The sequence below is a fragment of the Siniperca chuatsi genome, linkage group LG10 (genome assembly GCF_020085105.1).
Source record: "Siniperca chuatsi isolate FFG_IHB_CAS linkage group LG10, ASM2008510v1, whole genome shotgun sequence".
Taxonomy (NCBI): domain Eukaryota; kingdom Metazoa; phylum Chordata; class Actinopteri; order Centrarchiformes; family Sinipercidae; genus Siniperca; species Siniperca chuatsi.
Genome location: NC_058051.1, coordinates 10,788,930 through 10,809,871, shown reverse-complemented (window position 1 = coordinate 10,809,871; position 20,942 = coordinate 10,788,930). Strand labels below are relative to the sequence as shown.

The 20,942-nt window shown below is 38.9% G+C and overlaps 1 protein-coding gene across 3 annotated transcripts in view; it reads right to left on the bottom strand.

Moving 5' to 3' along the window:
- Positions 1-20,942, bottom strand: part of celsr3 (cadherin, EGF LAG seven-pass G-type receptor 3) — a 134,270-nt gene that overhangs the window by 32,451 nt on the left and 80,877 nt on the right. For all 3 annotated transcript variants that reach the window (XM_044209702.1, XM_044209704.1, XM_044209705.1), the window contains 6 exons: positions 14,632-14,773; positions 13,208-13,328; positions 11,000-11,183; positions 9,882-9,983; positions 9,639-9,733; positions 7,030-7,239 (listed from right to left, as the gene is read on the bottom strand). In XM_044209702.1, the coding sequence (XP_044065637.1) occupies positions 7,030-7,239; positions 9,639-9,733; positions 9,882-9,983; positions 11,000-11,183; positions 13,208-13,328; positions 14,632-14,773 (854 nt within the window). The remainder of the gene's footprint in view (positions 1-7,029; positions 7,240-9,638; positions 9,734-9,881; positions 9,984-10,999; positions 11,184-13,207; positions 13,329-14,631; positions 14,774-20,942) is intronic.

Sequence of the window (20,942 nt, the reverse complement as noted above, 5' to 3'; positions counted from 1 at the left end):
CCATGGTGAATCGTAGTATCAGAGCTCCATCTGAGCTCCATTAATGATGGCTTTTTTCATTCACCATGCACAAGCTTAACTCAGAGTGAACATACTCAGAGTTGATTGAACTGACTCTGATCAGCTGATCTGGAAACGAAAACTCAGTTTTCCATCTCAGAGTTCAGGGTTAGGCTCAGAGTTTGTTAAACCTGCTTTCTGGAATAGAACCCAGGACCACAAGAACATGGTCAAAAACAGCTAAAAAAGTCTAGACCCCAGTTATAGCACGTTTTACCACAGTGACGTGGCCATTTATACATTGTGCCTCTATTGTTATGCTTTTCATGGGAAATTTGTGTCTCTGGATGAAGGCCTGTTATAGATAGTAAGACTGTTAAGACTGCACAGCCTTGCAAAATGTTCTGAACAAACAAAGAGTAATATGAGAGATCACGAGAGAGTGAGAGACAGAGTAAAAGTGCTCAGTATGATTCCTTACAGTGTGACTGCACCAGAACCAATAAAGCACTGCAATATCACATAATGCTCTGGGGAGAAAAAATACTCAAGAAAACCTTCAGACAAACAAGGAAAAGAATATACAGTGCAGTATAGGGAGAACGTAGTGAATTGTAGAGGGAGATGAAGGGAGAATCAGAAACAGGGACTGTGGATAAGTAAGTGGCAAGGAGAAAAAAAATTGAGAATGAGAGAGAGAAGGCTCAGAGATGCAGGAAACAGAGAGAAAGATAAAGAGAAATAAACTAAAAGACAGTTGTGATCAGATGGAAAAAGTGAGCGAGGAATAGGCCTGTTGCGATAAATACGTAATTGACTTATCTAATGGCCATGACCATCATTTTTGTTGCCCGTTGTGTTTACATGCATGTTTGTTTACATAAGAATGTTAGTTAATGATGTTTTCCCCTTCCCTTTGTATATTTGAAGTCAAGTTTAAAAAAAAAACTACAATGTTCCTGTAGTGAGTTTGTGATTATTTGGCTAATAATTTCTCTATCTACCTTATCTCTCCCTTGCTTCAACCAACAACCCCTATGCTTTATGCAAATTAATGCGATGTAAATGAATGCCCTTAAAATAGTTTAAAAAGCATGCCCAGTCCAGTTTCCATTAATGGCTTCCACTGACCATGTGGTCTTGTTTGGAGAAAATCTGAAACTCAAATATATTACTAAACTTGAAAATAAGCCAATATTTCTCCATGAAAAATGTTAAGGTGGATATTAGGCTTTCAACCTGAGCAGGCTGTATACAAGTAAGAGCTCATATGGCCTGTGTTTATCTATTGAAAAGAAAAGGGGTGAAAAACAACAGAGACTAACAAAAGGAAAGAGATTTTGAAGAGGCAGCAGATGACAGAATTACAGAAATAGAAGAAGGCGCAGGGCACACAAATGCTGAATGAGAGGCAGCATGGATGACAGGTTGGAAACTAATCCTAGTTTAATCAGTTCAACAAACAGATTATATGTGCCACTCAAACAGCAACATGTTGTCATATCCAAACTATTTGGAGCAAATTATTTCTATCCCATTAGATTTTCTTTGTTCTCTTTTCATCCTTCATTTATGCTGTAGAGATCCCACTATGAGAAACAGTTACATTACCGACCATTGTGCAGTACATTGTTCCATAATGAATGCCAGATGTTTTAATGGCTATTATAGAACGTATAATATCTGAAGTTCTCTCCCTCATTTTAAAACACATTTGGCACATTTTTGCTTTGTACTTGATGAGACATGAGCCCTGTCTGGAGGTACAGTAGTATCCAGATGGATTGGATCACAGCTTGAACATGAAAGAGTTTCATCTTCCTGCATTCATCGCTACATTGCTGATGTGAAAACACTTTTCTGCCTTTCTTTGTTTCTCCTGGAGCCACAGGCTCTCTTACCACTGCTGGGTTACTATAGTAACTGTGTTCTACATTACTTATTCGTCTGGCCTAATAGCTGCTGTTTAAAGTGAGGTGTCACGTATTATCAGATATATATTTTTTATTATTGAGAAAAAATGGGCTGTCTGCAGCTCCACTTCAGTGCTGCCAGGGTAAACCTAGAGCTGCATCATTAACTCAAGATGATGCGATGTAGACGGCACAACTGTTTTAGAGTCAGAGGTTGAGGTCACAAGTGAGGTGAGTTGAGGTTTGTCTTCCAGAAACTGCAAGATGACAATAAAAATCATTACTGTACTATTGTGAAAACATATAGCTGCTTTAAGCCTCTGTAAACCTGCTAATTAAATGTTAAACCCTAATGGCCATATTTCTGATTGATACTGTCAGGTGAAGTAGTTAAGTGGAATGTCAGGCAGGAAAAAGGTTTTCATTTCACTCACTATAGGATGCCATTAATGCTACTGTTGTGTTGCTATAGCAACTGTCCTTGTTAGCTGAAGATTATGTATTGATCACATAAAGCAATGTACTATATTTGGAGTGAAGCTCCAACTGTGATGCTTTTGAGTGCCCAAACAAAATGTTCATGTTCATTTAAGATTGGTTATAAATGAGTTTTTATTTAACAAAACCTAATTGAAATGCAGAATAAGAAGAATTTTTTTTTTTAACAACATTCAAAGTTGTCCACTCCACAGCAGCTCACAGCGAGGAAATGAGCTAGAGAATGACTGAAAGAGAGAGAGCTGTGCTAGCGACAACAAAACAATGAATCAGAAATACATTTTCTGATTGTTTCATAGCGGTTACATTCTAAAGCACAAATAAAATCGCCCAGACCTTCGCACAGCGCTGTGGGAAGGAACCAGCTGCTCGCTTCGTTACGAGTCCCAACTTCATGGTCCTTCATGGACTTCACAGCCTGCGCGCTGTCATTGGCTGGAGCTACACACCACTGACCAAAGGTTGACACCCAGAAATTTCCCGAACACAGCAAACTGAGAAGAAAATACAGGCAGATGGCAGGGTCTCTGCAGATACAGACACTGCCACACACTTCTAGTTGGTCATAAGTGATGATTGAGAGAGATTATTTTTGTATGAGTCTATACATTGTTTTTTTAGGAAAATCCTGCATATTCTACCTTTAACATTGGTTATAAATTAGGTTTTATTTAATGAGTCAGCCCCTGACATATGCTGTTTGTAAGAAGAGTGAGTCATTCAGTTAAAGAAACACAACAACACATTGCTGAAACAATCAAATCATCCTCCAGTGTGTTGGTATCGTTTCTCTTTTGTTCAGTGTCATAACTGGAGCCACAGTGTGTATCTGGAAATTCAGCAGATAGTGTATATTTAATCAGATAAATGTGAGTGCGTTTTTATTTTATTGTTCACCTAAGAGGGAAAAGTACACTATTCTCAATTTAACCCACAGAACTTACAGCACAGAAGACGTGAGGTGACGACCATACTGTCAACTCAACACGTGTGGAGGACAAAGACAGTGGCCTTCCTGGGGAAGACAAAGCCTTGCCTGAGGCCTGAATGGGAAACAAAGGCCCATTCAAACGCCACGCAATCTCCACTAGCCGTTAATTCATGCCTAGACATGATATTTCAGCTTGAATCCAAACACTGGATTTCTATTGGACAAACTGCCAAGCAGGGTGCAGGATGACGATGTCATCACCTCCATAAATCCGAGCACTTTCTATTGTGGCTGCAGGAGACGCTCAACGTTGAACTTTTATTTTTCTAGGAAGGTCTCAACTCGCTGGATGAGCGACAGACTGTTTTGTGTTTGCTGAAACACTTTTGAAACCCAATTGTTATACTCCACATAACAATCTTTGCCTGGAGACGGAAGACACAGATTTACTGTTTTCTTCATGGAGGGAAAGACAGCCTCTGAGCCTCTCTCTCTCCCCACTAAAAGTTGACTGCTGCTTCCCTCCGCTGCCCCCGAAGGAACAGTTTCACCGTTGAACCCGCCGACACCACAGACCCGGCCTAGTCAGTGTCCGAGCCTGAGAGAACTCCGCCAGACAAATCTGAATGGACTGACACGTTAAATCGCTATCAAGAGCGATCCCAAGTAAGAGGCTTGTCTGGGCAGAGATAGAGTGATAGAACTGTTTCTTATTTCATCTAAGCTTCATTGTTGTGAATTGTGCTTTGCTTATTGTGGGAAGTAACAGGCCGCCATGTCCTGTTTTTCCTGTGTGTTTTCGTGCTTAGCACGTTCCGTATCGGTACCACGCTGTTGGACCGTTTAACTGTGTTATTTTAGCCACTGCAGAAGCTAGTAACAGTGCTTTATCAGACCAAAGTCCAGAAACACAGCTGGTGAATAAAAGTTTGCTGTCGGGTTCCTGTGTGATAAAGGGACAGCTATTGTGCTTTACCACGGCATTTGAGATTTCTTGTGCCTTACTCTTTGTGCCTTTCTTTCTCCTTCCTCTCCACTAACCCACACACCTTTACACATACATATACACTTACACACACATCTCAAACGGCCCAGATAGCTTGGTAGCATAACCAGCTAAGCTGCACACTATCCTGGGGACAAACAGAGTGTGTCCTCCATTTTGGCTCTGCCCCTTTTGTTTGAGTTTCACGGTCTGCCTGCTATTTTGGATCTGTGTGTGACGAAGACCCACATGGTCACATCTGCCATCTAAAGAGTTTCTCCTCGGGGATCAATAAAGTATTTTTGATTCTGATTCCTCACATCCCACCTCTCTATTGACACACACATACAAACACACCATATATGCTTGCTGATTGTTGTATGCTTATTGTGTTTAGATTAGAAGATAGTGGTTGTTGGCTGAAGTTATTTATTGTTAATGACTTTGTTATTGTTATTGACTTCACCCTTCACTGTCCACCCTTATTAATGTAAGATAGTACTTTAAATATCAGCATTTGTAGGTGGACAGCCACCTTTGAGACTGTTTTTCATGTTTGGTTATTGGTTCCTGATCTCAGGGTGGTGCCCTGTAATTATTAATCCATATTAATAATTTTGATAATATCAATAATTGTATTAATATTCATAAATATCTTTGATATTTTACTAGAATGAGTTCTTACTCCTTTTCTAGAACCACTAGAGAAACAGAGTGAAGGTCGCTGGAACTATTAACGCAGGTACACAAAAATTGTAATAAAATGTGTATATGCATTAATGAAACCAAATATTTAAAACTCCTATCAAAGATCAATTTTATCTTCTTTGTTTTCATATAATTACAAAAAGACACAGATGACATTCTTTTGCTCAAACTATCGGATGTCGCTACCACAACCACCACAGTTTCTATAGCAACTTATTAGCTGTATAACAATGACATTATCATTGACAGTCTGTTTCAGTACTGCCGGGTGTGGCTATTTCTGCTACAGTTGTCATCAGGTGGCTAAATCCTCACTGATACTGTGACTGTAGAAAAATGTGAGAGCAAAAAACTGCTTTTTAACTGCCTACCATGGTCCCTATTAACTCAACAGCTAAATGAATTAAAATGTCAGGTAGCGTGAGATTATTACTCAACACCATAAAAAATTCCTTCCTCTGATATAAATACTACTGCTTCTATTACTTCTAGTACTACTACTATTACTGTAGGAAAGTCTACTGTTTCCACTGTTCTTATTGTTGTCAAGCCCCCTTTACAATTGTTGAGTTAGATCCTAGTGCACTTGCCGTAGTTAATGATGTCGAACCTCCTTAAGGCAAGCTCTTTTGCCATTCCGTGCATTTTCTGTTATCAATGACTAATGCTGTAATTTTATTTCTTCTGTTCTTTAGAACCACACACACACACACACACACAACCCTCATAAACACCCGAACATTGAAACCATTGAAACCAATTAAAGTTTATTTGGATTGATCTCTCTGTGCCCTATGTCCTGATTGGAGTGTGTGTTTGAATGACAGGGAGAAAAGTTGGACTAATTACATTTTACAAAGATTTAATAATAAAATTCTCTTCATGAATGAAAATATTTACAGTATCAACAGGGTGCAGGGTGTCAATTTCAGTGACATGCAATTTGTCAATTACTGACACACGAGCCAATAAACTGAAACAGTAAAATGTGTGTGTAAAAGGGGGATATATGAACACTCATTTCTTGTCAGCCAAATTTGATATGGAGATGTCTGTTAACGCCTTTATGTCAAGACACCAACATACTAAAATGATCGTGTGTCAGCTCCTGCGTCCTCAGCTCAGCAGTTGTATCAGGTAAAATGAGTTTCTATGGAGAGATGACATGTTGCAATATTTCATGAGCCACTCTCACTGCATCACCATAGCAACATTACCCCCCCAATCAGAAAAAAGACATTTCGTTGTACTATCTACTCACTGGGTACAAAAAGGTACAGTATATGAATTATATCTACTGTTTTAAATAACAGCAGCTATTTTATGTCTATTGGCAGATTCGATTTGTGGTTGCTGCTAGCAGTAACAGAGTGGAAGTCTGGTTTGGTCTTTAAAATAACTTTAAAATATTATATCAATCATTCAAAAATCCATTTGTGATGGTTTAATATCAAACCCAAAAACTGACACATTTATTGTGGTTGAAGATACTCTCCATAAACTATTATTCCAAAATGCCGATCAGCTTGTTGGTTACACTTGTCTTGGTTGACAATGCCAATTAACACACAGTGGCAGTGATGAGTTTCATAACATGTTTAGATTTTCACACATTAAAATCAACATCATTTCACCATCAATCATCAACGCATCAATACAACTACAAAGGAGACCATTTCAAACCTCTTTCTCACACTCTTAATTTGGTATATAGTGTAAATTAAAAAAATGTTCCCCCATGAATCTCTGTCTCCTGCAAGGTGAATCATAACAGCCAATAAACAGCCCTTGTTAATTGCAAATACTGTATGTCTTATATGTTCCACCATATGCCATTGCAAGAACATCTCAAGAGTTTAGCTGTACACCTGCCCCCTCTCCTCACTGCTCTCATCCTCCCACTGTAATGTATAAAAGAGCAAAATACACAGTGTGTCCTTGTTAAAAATTGAAGAGGAGTGAAAAGGAAAATTAAATTATGTTATTCTTTTTACCTCATTGAAATGTGCGTCCTGAGTAGCAGTGAGTCCGAAGCCGCTCTGTTGGGTCTCGAAGGTGAGGAGGCGGGACAACAGTCTTTCGGCAATCTGCAAGTCATTGCCGTAGAGTCGGACGGTTGCCTCAGTGACGTCACGGAGCTGGTGGGCAAGTTTCTTCTCCATGATGGTGTTCAGCTCTGTCTCATTACGATCCAGAGAATCAAGCTAAACATAGAGACACCAACAAAACATGAAAAACTGAATCTATCCCCTTTTTACATGCATTTAAATGAGCAGTGTGTAGGATTTAGTGACATCTAGAGGTGAAATTGCACTTTGCAACCATTTGAATACTGCTCATCTCACCATCCCCTTCCAAGCATGTAGGAGAAATTACGGTGGGTGCGAAACTTGCGAAAAAGACAAGACTAGTGGGTCCACAACCTTGTCCACCACTATTCCAGGTCCAAGCTGACTTAAATTGGGCGTGCTCTCTGTGTATTGCTACCACAAATTCAAAATAAATCTCACTGTTCATGAAAAAAACCCATCAGACTCCTGTAATAGAAGTTTTGAATTTACAAGTTGTAGTGATAACAATGGCCAGATGGCTTGCCAAACATTCACAAACACTCTGCTGTACCATTTACGGTGGAATTCCATGTGGGGAGTTTTGAATAAACTCTGCTCAGAACTCTGAATCTGCAAACTGACTTCTTCCCTCTCTAACAGTAAAGGTGTCAATTTGGACACTTGCAAGACAAAACAAGAACTTTCCACCCCGGAGGAAAGTTATGTCTTGCTACGCTAATGGAGCAATAGCAAAATTTAAAGACAATAAATGGACTCTCTGGATTAGTTTAACTGAAGGACGAGAGACTAAAAACAACATATCCTCCCTTATCTGTCTCACTCTCACACACACATGCAAACAACATACTCTTTCTTCTCTCACACCCTGATGTGGTCTGAGAAAGTTGAAAGTGCAGTCCTGAGGAAGTAACACTGTGATATTCTTGCTTTTGAACCCAAGTCTGAATTAATGTGAATTAGCTATATAACCAATCAGTAACCCAGCTAACATTTCTCAGCACGTTCCCTTGATGTGTAACCCAACTTTTTGTAGGACATGAAATGAGCAATACCAGGTGACAGCATTGCCACCTACTGACCAACAGATGTCTCTGCAACCATCGCCATTATGAATCTGTATAATATTGTAGCTATTATACTGTATTATGTAAAGCAAACTGTATTGTTAAACCCTATGCCACTTATCAGCAGTGTTAAAAATGTGTGTTTTGACAGTTACAATTAATTAACAGTGTCAGGTAACTGATTGAATGGGCTGCTGAAATAGTTGATGGTTAAATTTTTCCCTGAATGTTTTCTTATAATCACTACACTATTTGTATGTTTTGGATCATGGTTGCATGGTCATAGTGATGTTTGAGTATGTGATATTTTGCGTGCAAAAAAATTTCTACGCTGATAGAACAATAGCTATGTTAAGTTTCAAAGGAATAGCACACACCCACAACTCCTCCTCCTTTGGCTAGCTGACAAAAGGGCTGGACTGGGATTTTCCCCTCAGGCTGGCCCTCACCTTTGAGCTCAACGGGTTGCGTTTTTATTTTCGTTACCTAAAGTCCGCTCACAATTTAACCTTTTTCCAAGCAAGCCTTTTTAATGCTTCAGTATTAAACTGAAGAGTTGTTTCTTTTGACTTTTATATTTTTGTAACGTTAACACTAAGCCTCATGATTTTTTATAACACGTTATTTCCTTTTTAAAGTTTCATCTGGTCAACGGAATTACTCAAGCCTAGCTGAAGAAGTTAGTTATTTAGATATTTTATTCGACAAGCCACAACATCACATATTTGACAGAAGACGCTGCAGCCAGCCAACTTTGAAAGCCAAGCCTTTCTTAAAGAAGCCTGGTCAACAGTAACAAAAAGGGTAGAACCAAAGAAACTTTGAATCCTGCATCTCCCAACTGTGCCAGTTAAAATAACTGTTAATATTAATTCCCCTTTAGATAAGTTAATTGCCCTAGCATTATTTTAGTGTCTCATTGTTTTGTTTTAATCATCAGAGCACATACTTCATACGTCACTATTGCCAATAGCTAAAATTTTACCTCATCATTCAATATCTTTATTCATTTGTTTGTTTAGAATTTTTAGCATATACTAATTAATCCTTCATTTATTCAGTTATTAGGGATTTAGCTATAAGTAAATGTCCTCATTTAATCAGTAAGAAGTTGTCTGCGTGTTTTCTTTGAAGCAGAAGACAAGGTCAATCTTTTGAAAAGAATTAAATCCTTCTTAAGCGACTGATTCATTTAATGATCGAGTTATTAATTAATACAGTTTATTTGTTTTCCCTGTTAGGGTGGTGCCCCAGAACAAGTGTAACTAACTATTAATTAATTAATATTAAAGTAGTTTTGCTACAAAGTTAGCTAGTTTTCAATCACCGGCTGTCCAGAACAGTTTGGAGCTGTATAACAGCAGACGTAAGCGCTCAGAACAAACTGCAGGATTCAGCACTTATAAGATGAGTTACAAGTTTTGGGACCCATGAAGACATGTGTATTAGTGGTAATACTCTACATACAGCAGCATTGAGCTCCACAAACGGAGGTGACGTGCAGTTGTAAAGGTCTGGCTCCAGCCATCCTCTCTCTACATCACAGTGTCTGATGGCCGCACCTGTAAGGAGTAGAAACAGTTCTACAAACTCTTTTCACAAGGACATGGCATATATAAATTAAACTGAAGTTTAAAACTGACATTAGGTTGTATGTGAATATATCCAATGTCTATGTGTTTGAATGCACTGGTGTTAGTGTGCACGGACCGACAGAGCCTTTGGGGCAGGGCACTGCGGCTGGCAGGTTGAACTTGGTCCGAGGCCACCAGATCCCCTGAGTGATGGTCTTTGGACAACCATCATAAATGACTGCAGAGAGAAAGAACATCATTTAAAATAATCCTTATCAGTTCGATGAACTTTTCAATTAAAAACATAACAAAAAGTCACTAATGATGTGGAAATGTTTCTTTTGACTTGCAGAGTAGACAGTGAAAATGAGAAATAAAATACCAGCTAGGAATTCAAGGTAGTAATTACAAGAGGGACACTGGAAAGTGACAAAGCTGCACGGAATAGAAAAGCAGAGACGATGAATAGAGAAGATGTTAAATAGAAGATGAATATCATGGACAGTTTCTTTGTTATTTTAGGCTTGGATACACGATTGATAAACATGACCATTTTGAAAGACAGAATATAAGAAGAAACTGAAATCCTATGATTATACAGTTATGATTAAATATGGTGGAAGCTCAGTAGTGCCTCATTATTTTCACTCATGTCTGTTTATCTCCATGGATAATTTACTCAGTTTGAATACTGGTTTTAAATCCATCTTGAAAATTATACATTGTCTTCAAAATTACACAAGACACAGTTTTATGTACCACTTGCCAAGAGACACAAAACAAAGAAAGTAACACATTACTTTTTGTCATTGCTGGAGAACAACACTGACAAAGATTTAATATTAAATCCAGTTTTGCAAACTATTGTTCAAATGAGTGGAACATTTTTGTCAGTCCTTTGGGTTTTTTTTTTCTTCGATTAACCACAAAGGAGCTGCAAAATAGTGACACATTTGTACCCATCAAAATAAAGTAGTTGGTGGAAAAAGTTACATTCCACAAATGATTCTGTCCCACAATCTAGGCTAGGCAAGTTACTGTTATGTTGGAAAAAACACAATGCAGCAGTGAGATACTTGATTTTCTTTAATTCCAATCTGCAGATGTGATGCTCAGCACGAGAATAAATTACTAAATAAACAATGTAGCACCCTGTTGGGTAAACCAGAGTAACTTTGAAATGCAACAGAGAGATACATAATTTCCAAAAGTTTGATCTAAATGTCTGAAACAAAAGGAAATAAGCCTTCTCACCTTCACAGCCTGAATTCGTGACCTCAGCAAAGGGGTTGTCACATGTGTTGCACTGGCGACCAATCACGCCGGGCCTGCACTGGCACTGGCCTGTCTCTGGGTCACATGATCGCGAGAAGGAACCCACCGGGTAGCAGTCACATGGCAGGCAGGTGTCAGAGGCCCGCAGACGGTAGTGAAACTCCTGAATACACACACAGGGTATGCATAAGTAGGCACACAGATCAAACTCAGTCAAATGAATGTAAAATGTCACGGCCAAGAATAGTGTCAGCGATTACATCATCACATGCATTAGAGCAAGATTTATACAATGACGCAAAAGAGGACACAAATATAACAGAGACATGATGTGTAAAAAAGCCAGGGATAAAGGAAAGCAGTTAATTATTTAGTTTGCTAAACTTGCATGAGAATATGCTGTATATTTACACTACATTTTGGGAAAAAAATTATGGTGCTACCGTAGATGATGGTGGTGCAGCACCACTGCTTCATTCTTTGAAGCCCCCCTCCACTCAAAACACCAAAGACACCAAAAAGCATTAAACCACTTGCCAGCATACAGTGCATCTACAGTATATGTGGGGCTTGCAGATTTTGATAGAGACAAAGGAGGTGCAGGATCCAATCAAATAGGTGCAGGTCCTAATCTGGGAAGTCCCGGATCCTGTTCCGGCAGGATCCGGCACAAATTAAGCCATGGACACACACCCTTATGTTGTTACTTAGCTTTTCTGAGGTTTTGCATGGTTAAATCACTGAATTGTATTTTAACAGCCCCCTCATTCACCTTCCTGGCGCCGGGGGTGGGCGGGTGGGTCGTTGTGTCCCTACCAATGTTGACACCAATCCTACGCACTTGCTCTAACGAGACTGTGAGGCCATAGCAGCTTTATGTTGTATTTTACAAGTTGAAATTCACAAGTAATCTGCTCTTGCTTTATGGTCCAAAATATGGACAGGTTTCTCTTCTTCCAGCTGAATAGTACAGAGTTTTAGGTCTCAGTTTTTAGGTCTCAGAAATGCAGATGATCAAGTATAAAAGTGATGATCAAGGGAGTCAAAGGCTGATGGAAAATACCCCTAACCCTCAACATGATAATCATCTTTAACAACTTGTGTACGAAAAATCAGACACTAAAAAAAAAGAATAACACCTGGAAAAGCGCAACAATGTTTATGGAAAATGTGGGCTCAACGCAATTAATTTAATTATGATGATCATTGCATCTTAAAAAGAATATAATTTTTTTAACTGAATGGCATTAAAGGAAAAATGTAATTAATTGTTGATGCAGTATAGATGGATATATGGGTCAAAGAGGACGTCTACTAGCTGCTATTTTGCACATCCCTCACTGTGGAGAAAGCCAGTTTAAGATGTACACTGTAATACTTGATAGAGTTATGTGTGTCAGCCTTGACTGGAATGGTGTATATGTATGCAAAATGAAAACATTCTTACATTGTGAGCACGACAAGCAGAAAAAAGTTTTTATTTCAAGCTTAATTTTTAAGAAAACTGAACAAGAAGCCAAAGGGCACAGGGCAACATGTGGTTAAGTACTTTGTTCAAGGGCAGTAGGCTATAAGAGATTAAAGATTAAGGTCAAAAAATCAGATTAAGGACAGGATAAAACAGGGTTAAACATGCTGCCTACACACAAACATATTAATTTACACACTCACACAAAGCAGAAATGTCAAAATGTAGAGATGATCATCGTATGGTTGATGTAGTTTGTATGTCTGGCTTAGCCTGTAAGACCATCAGACTGTGAGATGATTACTGTGTGCCTGGATTAAACCAAAGCCAAAGTGATCTATAGAGTTACACCACTAAAGTCCTTCTAATCCTAACAGTATTAGTATTCAATGTAATGTAAAAAATCAACTTTACACCAGCAGGTCTGTCACCATTCAATAGAGCTTTTAACAACTATAGCGGTTCTATAATATGACAAATAACTCTCTAGTTAATACTAATTAACTAAAAAAGACAGAAAAATCAGCATCTGATGCTGCATCAACAGCTCAAGAAATAAAAACAGGTACTGCACTAATCGTTATTAATCAGATAATCTGTTTCCATCAGCTTTTTTACACTTTGCAAAGTGATACCCAAATTAGCATTCTATCCACAAATGCCTGCCTGAGAGTTGCAGTGTGTGTGTGTGTGTGTGTGTGTGTGTGTTTACTGGTTACCTTGCAGTGACAGTGTCCGCTGGTCTTGTTACAGTTGGGGTCAAAGCCTTTATTGGTGTCACAGTGACAAGGTCCACAGGTCGGAGATCCCCACCAACCCCTGGGACACTGGTGATCAATTCTACACACACACACACACACACACCAACAGGTAGAATCAGTAACACAAGTAGGTAAAATCAGTATGGAGATAGAAAGCAACAGAGCGTGTCAAAAGAGAGAGACAGCCAGTGAGAAAAAGAGAGAGGGAGTTTGAGAGGTCAGGGTTAAAAGAATATGCACTTCACAACACTTTAGCATATGCTGAGTCACAGATGGTAACCATTACCAAGCAAACACCTTTAGCTATTCATTCATTTTAAAATCAGTTTGGGATTTCTCTTTCTGCTCTCCTTCTGTTTTCAGTGTCTAATGGATCACTGAGGAGATGAACACGTCTCACAATTAATGCAGATTTGTGCGTGTATCTGTTTGTTGCTCCTTTCGGAGGGTTTAGAAGAGTAAATTCAGATATCAGTTATCTTAATAGAATGTTAGGACTTATTATTTTTCCAGAGATTTTTTATTACATCTCCCAATAGAATCTATTTTACAAATGAAGCACCTCTCCCTGCTGTGTTTTTTTGGCTGCTTAAAGGGCGGAACAAACACATCCAGAGAGTCAAATGCTTTGTCTAATCATAACTGGGGAAGGAGGGGCATAGAAACAGAGGCTGGGTCTTAACAGGAAGCTGCGCTGGCTGTGCTCTGTGTCTCTCCTAAATGAGAAATTAGTTCAAACTGTCAGGTCTATTAAGATTATTTGACAGATACTTTGACAGAGAGAGAGAGACAGAGACACAGAGAGACAGAGAGAGAGAGACAGAGACACAGAGAGAAACAGAGAGAGAGAGAGAGAGAGAGAGAGAGAGAGAGAGACATCAGGGGAAATTAAGAGAGAGAGAAACTTGTAGAGATATTTCTCTGCAATGTGTGTCTCTGTGAAAAACACACACCAACTAAATAAAAGATGACGCACAGAACAGATCATGAGATAAATTTAAAGCTGTGTGGATTTCACAGCAGGAAGGAAGACCACTTCAGGTCAGGGTCAAGCTGTCTTTACACAGTTTAACACACACACACACACACACACACACACACACACACACACACACACAGATAACCTTTGTGTGTGTGTGTGTGTGTGTGTGTGTGTGTGTGTGTGTTATTACATTAGCCTACATGCATTTCACAGTGGATTACACGCAAGGCTGGAGATGTGGGACAACAAGGCAGAACTAAAGCTACCAAGACACTCACAAACACACTTGAACAGAGCTTAGCTGGGCTACAGGCAGCATCAAAGAGCTTTAGACTGTGTTGGCATCTCACAGGTAAACTGTCGTTCAAATGTTGAGTCATTTCTGTGTATGTGTGTCTACCTGTGTTGGCAGTATTGCCCATAGTGATTGTCTCCACAGTCACAGATGTATCCATGGGAAGAGCTAGGCTTCCTGTGGCACTGAGCCTCGTTTTCACATGGATTCAGATGACAAGCGTCAGTGCAGCCCCTCCCATAGTAACCTGGGGGGGGGGGAGAGAAAGGATTAATTTCACAATGCTTCAGGTTACCAGAATTTGTGCAACTGTTTCCATCCTAGTCAACTACAAACACCACCTAGCAAAATATCCAACCCTATGTCCTACAAAATTTGAACTAATATGCTTTACCAATTACATGAATTGCTGCATGGATTACATTCACTGGCAAAAGTGAATGTGAATGTAAAAAGTATTTTCCAATCCAGCAAGTGTGATATGCTCATAACTGTAATGCAGTCATGGGGTCATAGGGAGGAGGTCCGGGTGGACATACAAATATCAGGACTCTGACACCAGAGACCGGGGTATTTGTCCTGTTGTTGGGTTTAGGTTACTAAAAGTGCATCAATCAGAACTGAGCAACATTTGAATTACAATGTGATAACAGTTGTGGGTTTGTGTGCTTATGTTGCCAGTTCACTGTTGAACTAACCTGATTAAATCACACCAACACAGCCCTGATGATGCAGATTAGCTGAATTTCTGAGTTAAACTTAACTCTTAATAAATAATAACTGTTATTTTTCCAAACTTAAATTGTTTTAAGGGGCTTTACAGTAAATAAATTTGAGTTAATTTTATCTCTACTTGACCTAAATATCAGAGAAGTACATCTGTTTGATATTCTAGTCTTTTACCACTGGAAATAATGCATTAAATATTTTATTTATTCTGAAATTCAAAATAATAAGACATAAAATGTGACAAAATAAGAGGACACAGGCAGTCACAATGTCCGTGAAAAACTTCCCTTGCATGTACAATCATGAAACGAGAGCACAACACAACTATTGAAATCTAAATGTGCAGAACACCGCTCTATATTCCATCCTTGTACCAGACATAATAACCTGTCAGTTCACAAGTACACATTTCAAACATCAAACAGTGATTGTCTCAAACGTCACTCCCCCGTGCATTACAATGCTGTCATCCACTGAAACACAAAGCAACACTTCCTCTGAAAGAAAATTACTACTACTGCTCTAGAAAAGGAATTTAAAAAAACCCATAGTAATTTATTTAAATTCAGCCACAAATAACACAAACAAGTACCATCTGAGTGTTAAGGAAACTTTACACTTAGCACAGTAAACTACACAAAAAGAGGCTTTTCTGCTGCAATCTAAATAAAAAACAGGGTGTTTCAGCTCAAAAAACAAAAGGAACTCAAGGGTTCATCTGAGTTCAAGGAGGTTATGTTAACAAAATGTATGCTCAAGCAGCACATTTATTTATTTGAAAATGTTGTGTATGTGTAATGTATCAATTAGTTATTTAATCATTTATCAAGTGTCACATTCACAGGTTGTCATTTGTTATTTTATATAGATTGGTTGTCAATCTCAAGAGAATGGGTCTTATCTAATATGAGCCTGCTAGAGGACAGACGCTGGAGGCGAGAGTAGGGAAATGGATGCATGATGCTTGCTGCAGATGAATGCACAGAGGAACTTTTTGTTGAGACCGTGATGGAAACCCTCATCCCTGAAGGATTTTGGTTTTGTTTTGTCTGTGTCTCTTTATTAACCGAAATTAATTGAAATCAACAGAGCTCAGTGCACGGTCATCAAAATGAGAGGAGGACCGGAGCGGGGCTGGTCCCCCCACTCGACTGCGTGGCCGGGGACCAGTGGAGTGGACACTCCAAATCAATTTGCCAGTTCTACCTGTGCTGTGGCACAAGCAAAAATGTCAAACATTGGCTGGTTTCAGTTCCTCAAATGTTTTATATCTCTGTTTTATATGACTGTTTGGATTGTTGGTTGTACAAAGAAGAAATTTGAAGATGTCACCTTGGGCTGGGAAATTGATTATTGATTATTTTCAAACTTTTTATACAAAAAGATTTGACACATTAATTGATAATGACAATAATCTTAAACTGTAGTCTTAGTATATTTTGGATAATTCCTCCCCATAATAGCCCTCCATAACAGGCATACATTTGTACAATACTGTGAATGTGAAGCAGCATGTTGCTAGTACAAACACTGTGTACGAAGAAAGGGAGCAAAATCAGGTAGAACCAAAGAAAAACTGATTTGAAAAATGTGAAGCCATTGAATAAAAAGTTTAACCACCTCTCAACCATAACAGCACAGAAATTTGCCTCAGTAAAAGCAAAGACAGCACACTTCAGTGAGCTACTTCAATACAACAACGTACAACACACCAATTCCCACCATACACTTCAGCATGCGCCGGTGCAGCACGGTGAACTAAGTCGCCATACACTTCATTGCAATCCCCAGACACTCCACATAAACACACCAGCCTCTTATATGGTTATGCAGGCCAGCACATAAAACCCCTCTTTAATGTAATGACTAAAGCAGAGTGCTTCACACACACTTTGGGGTGTATTTAGCACAAATAAAGAAGGCCTTTCACCCTAACCTGCTTTTCATTTAAAAAGAACATAATTGTTATATTTACAGTAGTTTTTGATAGGAAAAAAAAAATCCTAGGTACACAAAATAGGATAAGTTTTTGCTTTCTTTTTTATTAACAACCTGCACACAGTACTGGTACAGAAAAAGTCACTGAACACATACCAACACATTTGTAATAATGTTAATAGTAATTAAATGTATTATTACTATTCTTAAATGTTTTCACTACACTGTAGGCCTACACATTCTTTGTCGTTATTATTGCTTTTAGTATTTTTTTTTCTCTAATATTGCTTCACTTGTAAACACAGTACAGCAAAATTATCTTTTAAATTGACAAAGATCATGTGTGTAATTCATGGCACAATTCAAATGGGATCAAAAAAATATTTGTCTCTTGCCATTGACTACAGTACATATTTCTTCCAAAATAAGGTCCCATGGTGGGCCACCATGAAGGAGGGGCTTTGCCTCTGTATGAGAACGTGTTGAAAACGTGACACTGCCACGGTGGACCAGCGTGTGTATTATATGCTTTGGCATAATATTGGGTTGCAGCAGCAGAGTATTAGCAGAGTATCTGATGTCCCGTACAGTAAACTGTGCCGCGAAACTAGGAGCATTTGAGATGGTCAGTTTCGCGGCACTGTTTCGAAATGCAAAAAAACACATATGGTAGTGTGCGTGTGTCAAACTCCGACAGACAGCAGAGGACTGAAGCAGTCTGCTTGTAAATGACACCAAAACGGGGTAGAGACTCTCAGTATAGTTTGTTTGTGCTAAAATAGTCAAGTAATAACATTTACCCACCAGTGTGGCAGATAGTCTTCTGAGATTTACTCGCCAAATGGAAAATCTACCCACATTTGGTGGGTGTTCATTTCGGACCCTGGCACACGATGTTAGGGCTTAAAAGCCTAACAACTGCTCCAAGACAAAATGGTCATGTTAATAGTCAAAACTAACCATAACGTGAAAAACAGAAAACAATGTGATCTTTGCAACAAGATATTATATTTTGCCCAGAGCATCACACTGATCACTATCTCACCAACAAAAATCTCTGCCTCACATATAGTCACCTCCCCTCCTTCAGCAAGCGAGTTCTGCTTTCAGGCGACCTTTTTAATTTAACAGCATTGATTAGAAGGACGTCTCTATAGATTGAAGTGTGACTGAAGTGTGTGTGCAGCTTGTTGAGGTCTGCATTCCTCCCTCTGGAGCTGACAAATCGTGTTCGTCTATAGAAAATACAGAAACCACTCTGCTGCAAGCCTGTGGCCTTGGCTGCAGCTTTAGACACACAAGGTTTCCATTGACTCCTATTCTTTAAATCTCTCTCTCTCTCTCTTTCTCTCGCTCTCTCTCTCTCTCTCTGTCTCTCTCTAGCTTTTTCCATTCTTTGTGAAACAACAAACCCTGTAATTTGTACTGTAATTTGCTAAAAACAGACACTGGCCTTGCTTTGTTCAGTTTCCAATTATTTGTTTTATTATTTCTTTTCACATACAAATTAACACACACAGGTATGATTAAAGGATCACACACACAAACAGTGACAGCTTTCTGTTTCTTATTTGTTCACTCATGATCCCCCACTCTCCATCACCAACTCTGTTAGCTTTCTCTAAAACAAACACACACACTCAATCATCATCTATCAGCCCTATACATCTTTACACTTTCACCATGGCAACTGAAAGAGAGAGGCGATGACAGCCTTGGCTGTTTTCAGATGCTTATAATGACACTGGCCTTGTCACAACAATATGGGGGAGGGAGGGAGAACTGAACCTGTAAGATTTGTAAATCATGTGTGTATGTACGTTTTTGTCTTTTCACAGTCACGTTCCAGGAGCTTCTTTGAAAAGTTTTGCCTCTCGAGCTGTACACACATCCAGTGTGACTCACAACTTCGCTCCTGGCTTTAGACACTTTATTGTAACACATCAGCTTGATTCCTACATAAGACTACAATCAGGAAAAGATGAGTCATCTGGTCACTGAACCATCCATTCATCCTCTGTGTATCCAACTCTCTTCTTTCTGACAGTGGAAAGATTGTGCATGTCAGAAATATACCATAAAAATGTGTTGGTGAGAAAACAGAATGATAGCAGTGAACACTGAGTCCAGTGACTATGTGTTATGTGAAAGTGGTCGCTCACAGTGATGAACCACATAACTTTATCATCCAACTACAATATGCAGCTCTATATGGCTCACTGTTTTGGTTTTACGGCACATTTAGTGTATAGGTCAGCCTAACCATTTCATTCTTGTTTGCAGCAGCAGCAGCAGGCAGCTCCAGCAAGAAATCTCCCATTGTATGCTACTTAACCCCGAGGTTAAAGGTATCTTAATATGGGTGAATCTGGGGTGTACAAGAAGTACTCCAAACTAAACAATAAAATACACTGTTTGCCCATGCCCTCACATAGAAGCGTTTTCTGGTCTGATGCAGGATGACAATTTGCCTTCCAAATCAATGTTGAAAAATAAATCTGTTTTATGTTGTGACAAAGCTATCGTTAAGGTTTGGTTAGGTTTAGAGAAAGATCATGGTTTGGGTTAAAATAAGTACATTGTTAAGGTTAGGAGAACTTTGTCGTCATGGTTACAGTAATAAATACATGGTTGAGGTTAGGGAATGATCATGGTCACGCTTCAAGAAAAAACAACGTTGACTGTCGGTTGGAAACAGAAACGAACGGTTAAAGTTCATGTTAAACATACTAGACATGTTAAAGTCAGATATTTTGTTGACCCATCTATCCACCCTGACCTCCTCCCATGCACTTTGTTGCTGTATAATAACATCACCTGACTTCCTCCTTTGCTCCAGTCATATTTTCTACAGCCGCTAGAGGGCTTTGTCACTTGAACGTAAACATATGTTGAATGGGGCACTTGCTGAGACGGCTGATGCTGTCGTTCTTCTTGGGAGGATGGTTTTGAAATGTACAATGCTGTGTTAATGTTGTCCTGGATCAGTACTATATGTTGCTTTACTAAAATAACAGGTTGATATTGTTGTTTGAGATACAACATTTTGACAGTCAAACCCACCTACACTGTCTGGTCAATATTTGAGAATCAAACATAAAAATTGTCTTATTTATATCTTCACAATAGTGTTCAAAATGAGTCCAAACAGGCTTAAAGCTAGGGTAGGTAACGTTGGAGAAATTAGCAAGAGACAACTAGATTTTGAAAGTATTCAACTGAAAAAAATCCCACTCCCTCATTTCATGTGGGCTGAATGAATTCATTGGATGTGTTTATTACAGACCTCTGAAAGCCACAGATACCAGATTTTTTTCTTCTTTTTTCCCAGAGCATTTGATTTATTGATTGCTGTCAGGATGTAAAGAGAATTTCAACAAATATAACAAAAAATTCTTCTGAAATACATTACCTACCCTAGCTTTAAGAGCCATAAAATGTATAAAACTTTCTCAACCCTTAGAGAACCAATAAGTAAAAGGGAAAATTTCATCTGTGCAGTGTACACTCAGTAATCGTACAAGCAGGTAACGCTTTCTTAAAATAGCAGATGTTTCTTGTTTGGAAAAAACTCACTAAATATCAAATGTACTATTTATATAGACGTACAACAGTGCCAAATACCTGTACATTTCTAGTTTTTATATAAAATCTGATCAATAAATGACATTTCTAGTCAAGGAGTCATTTGTCACAGGAAACAACTTGATCAGCAAACCCGATTCAGCACCTTGAGGATCTGGCATCTA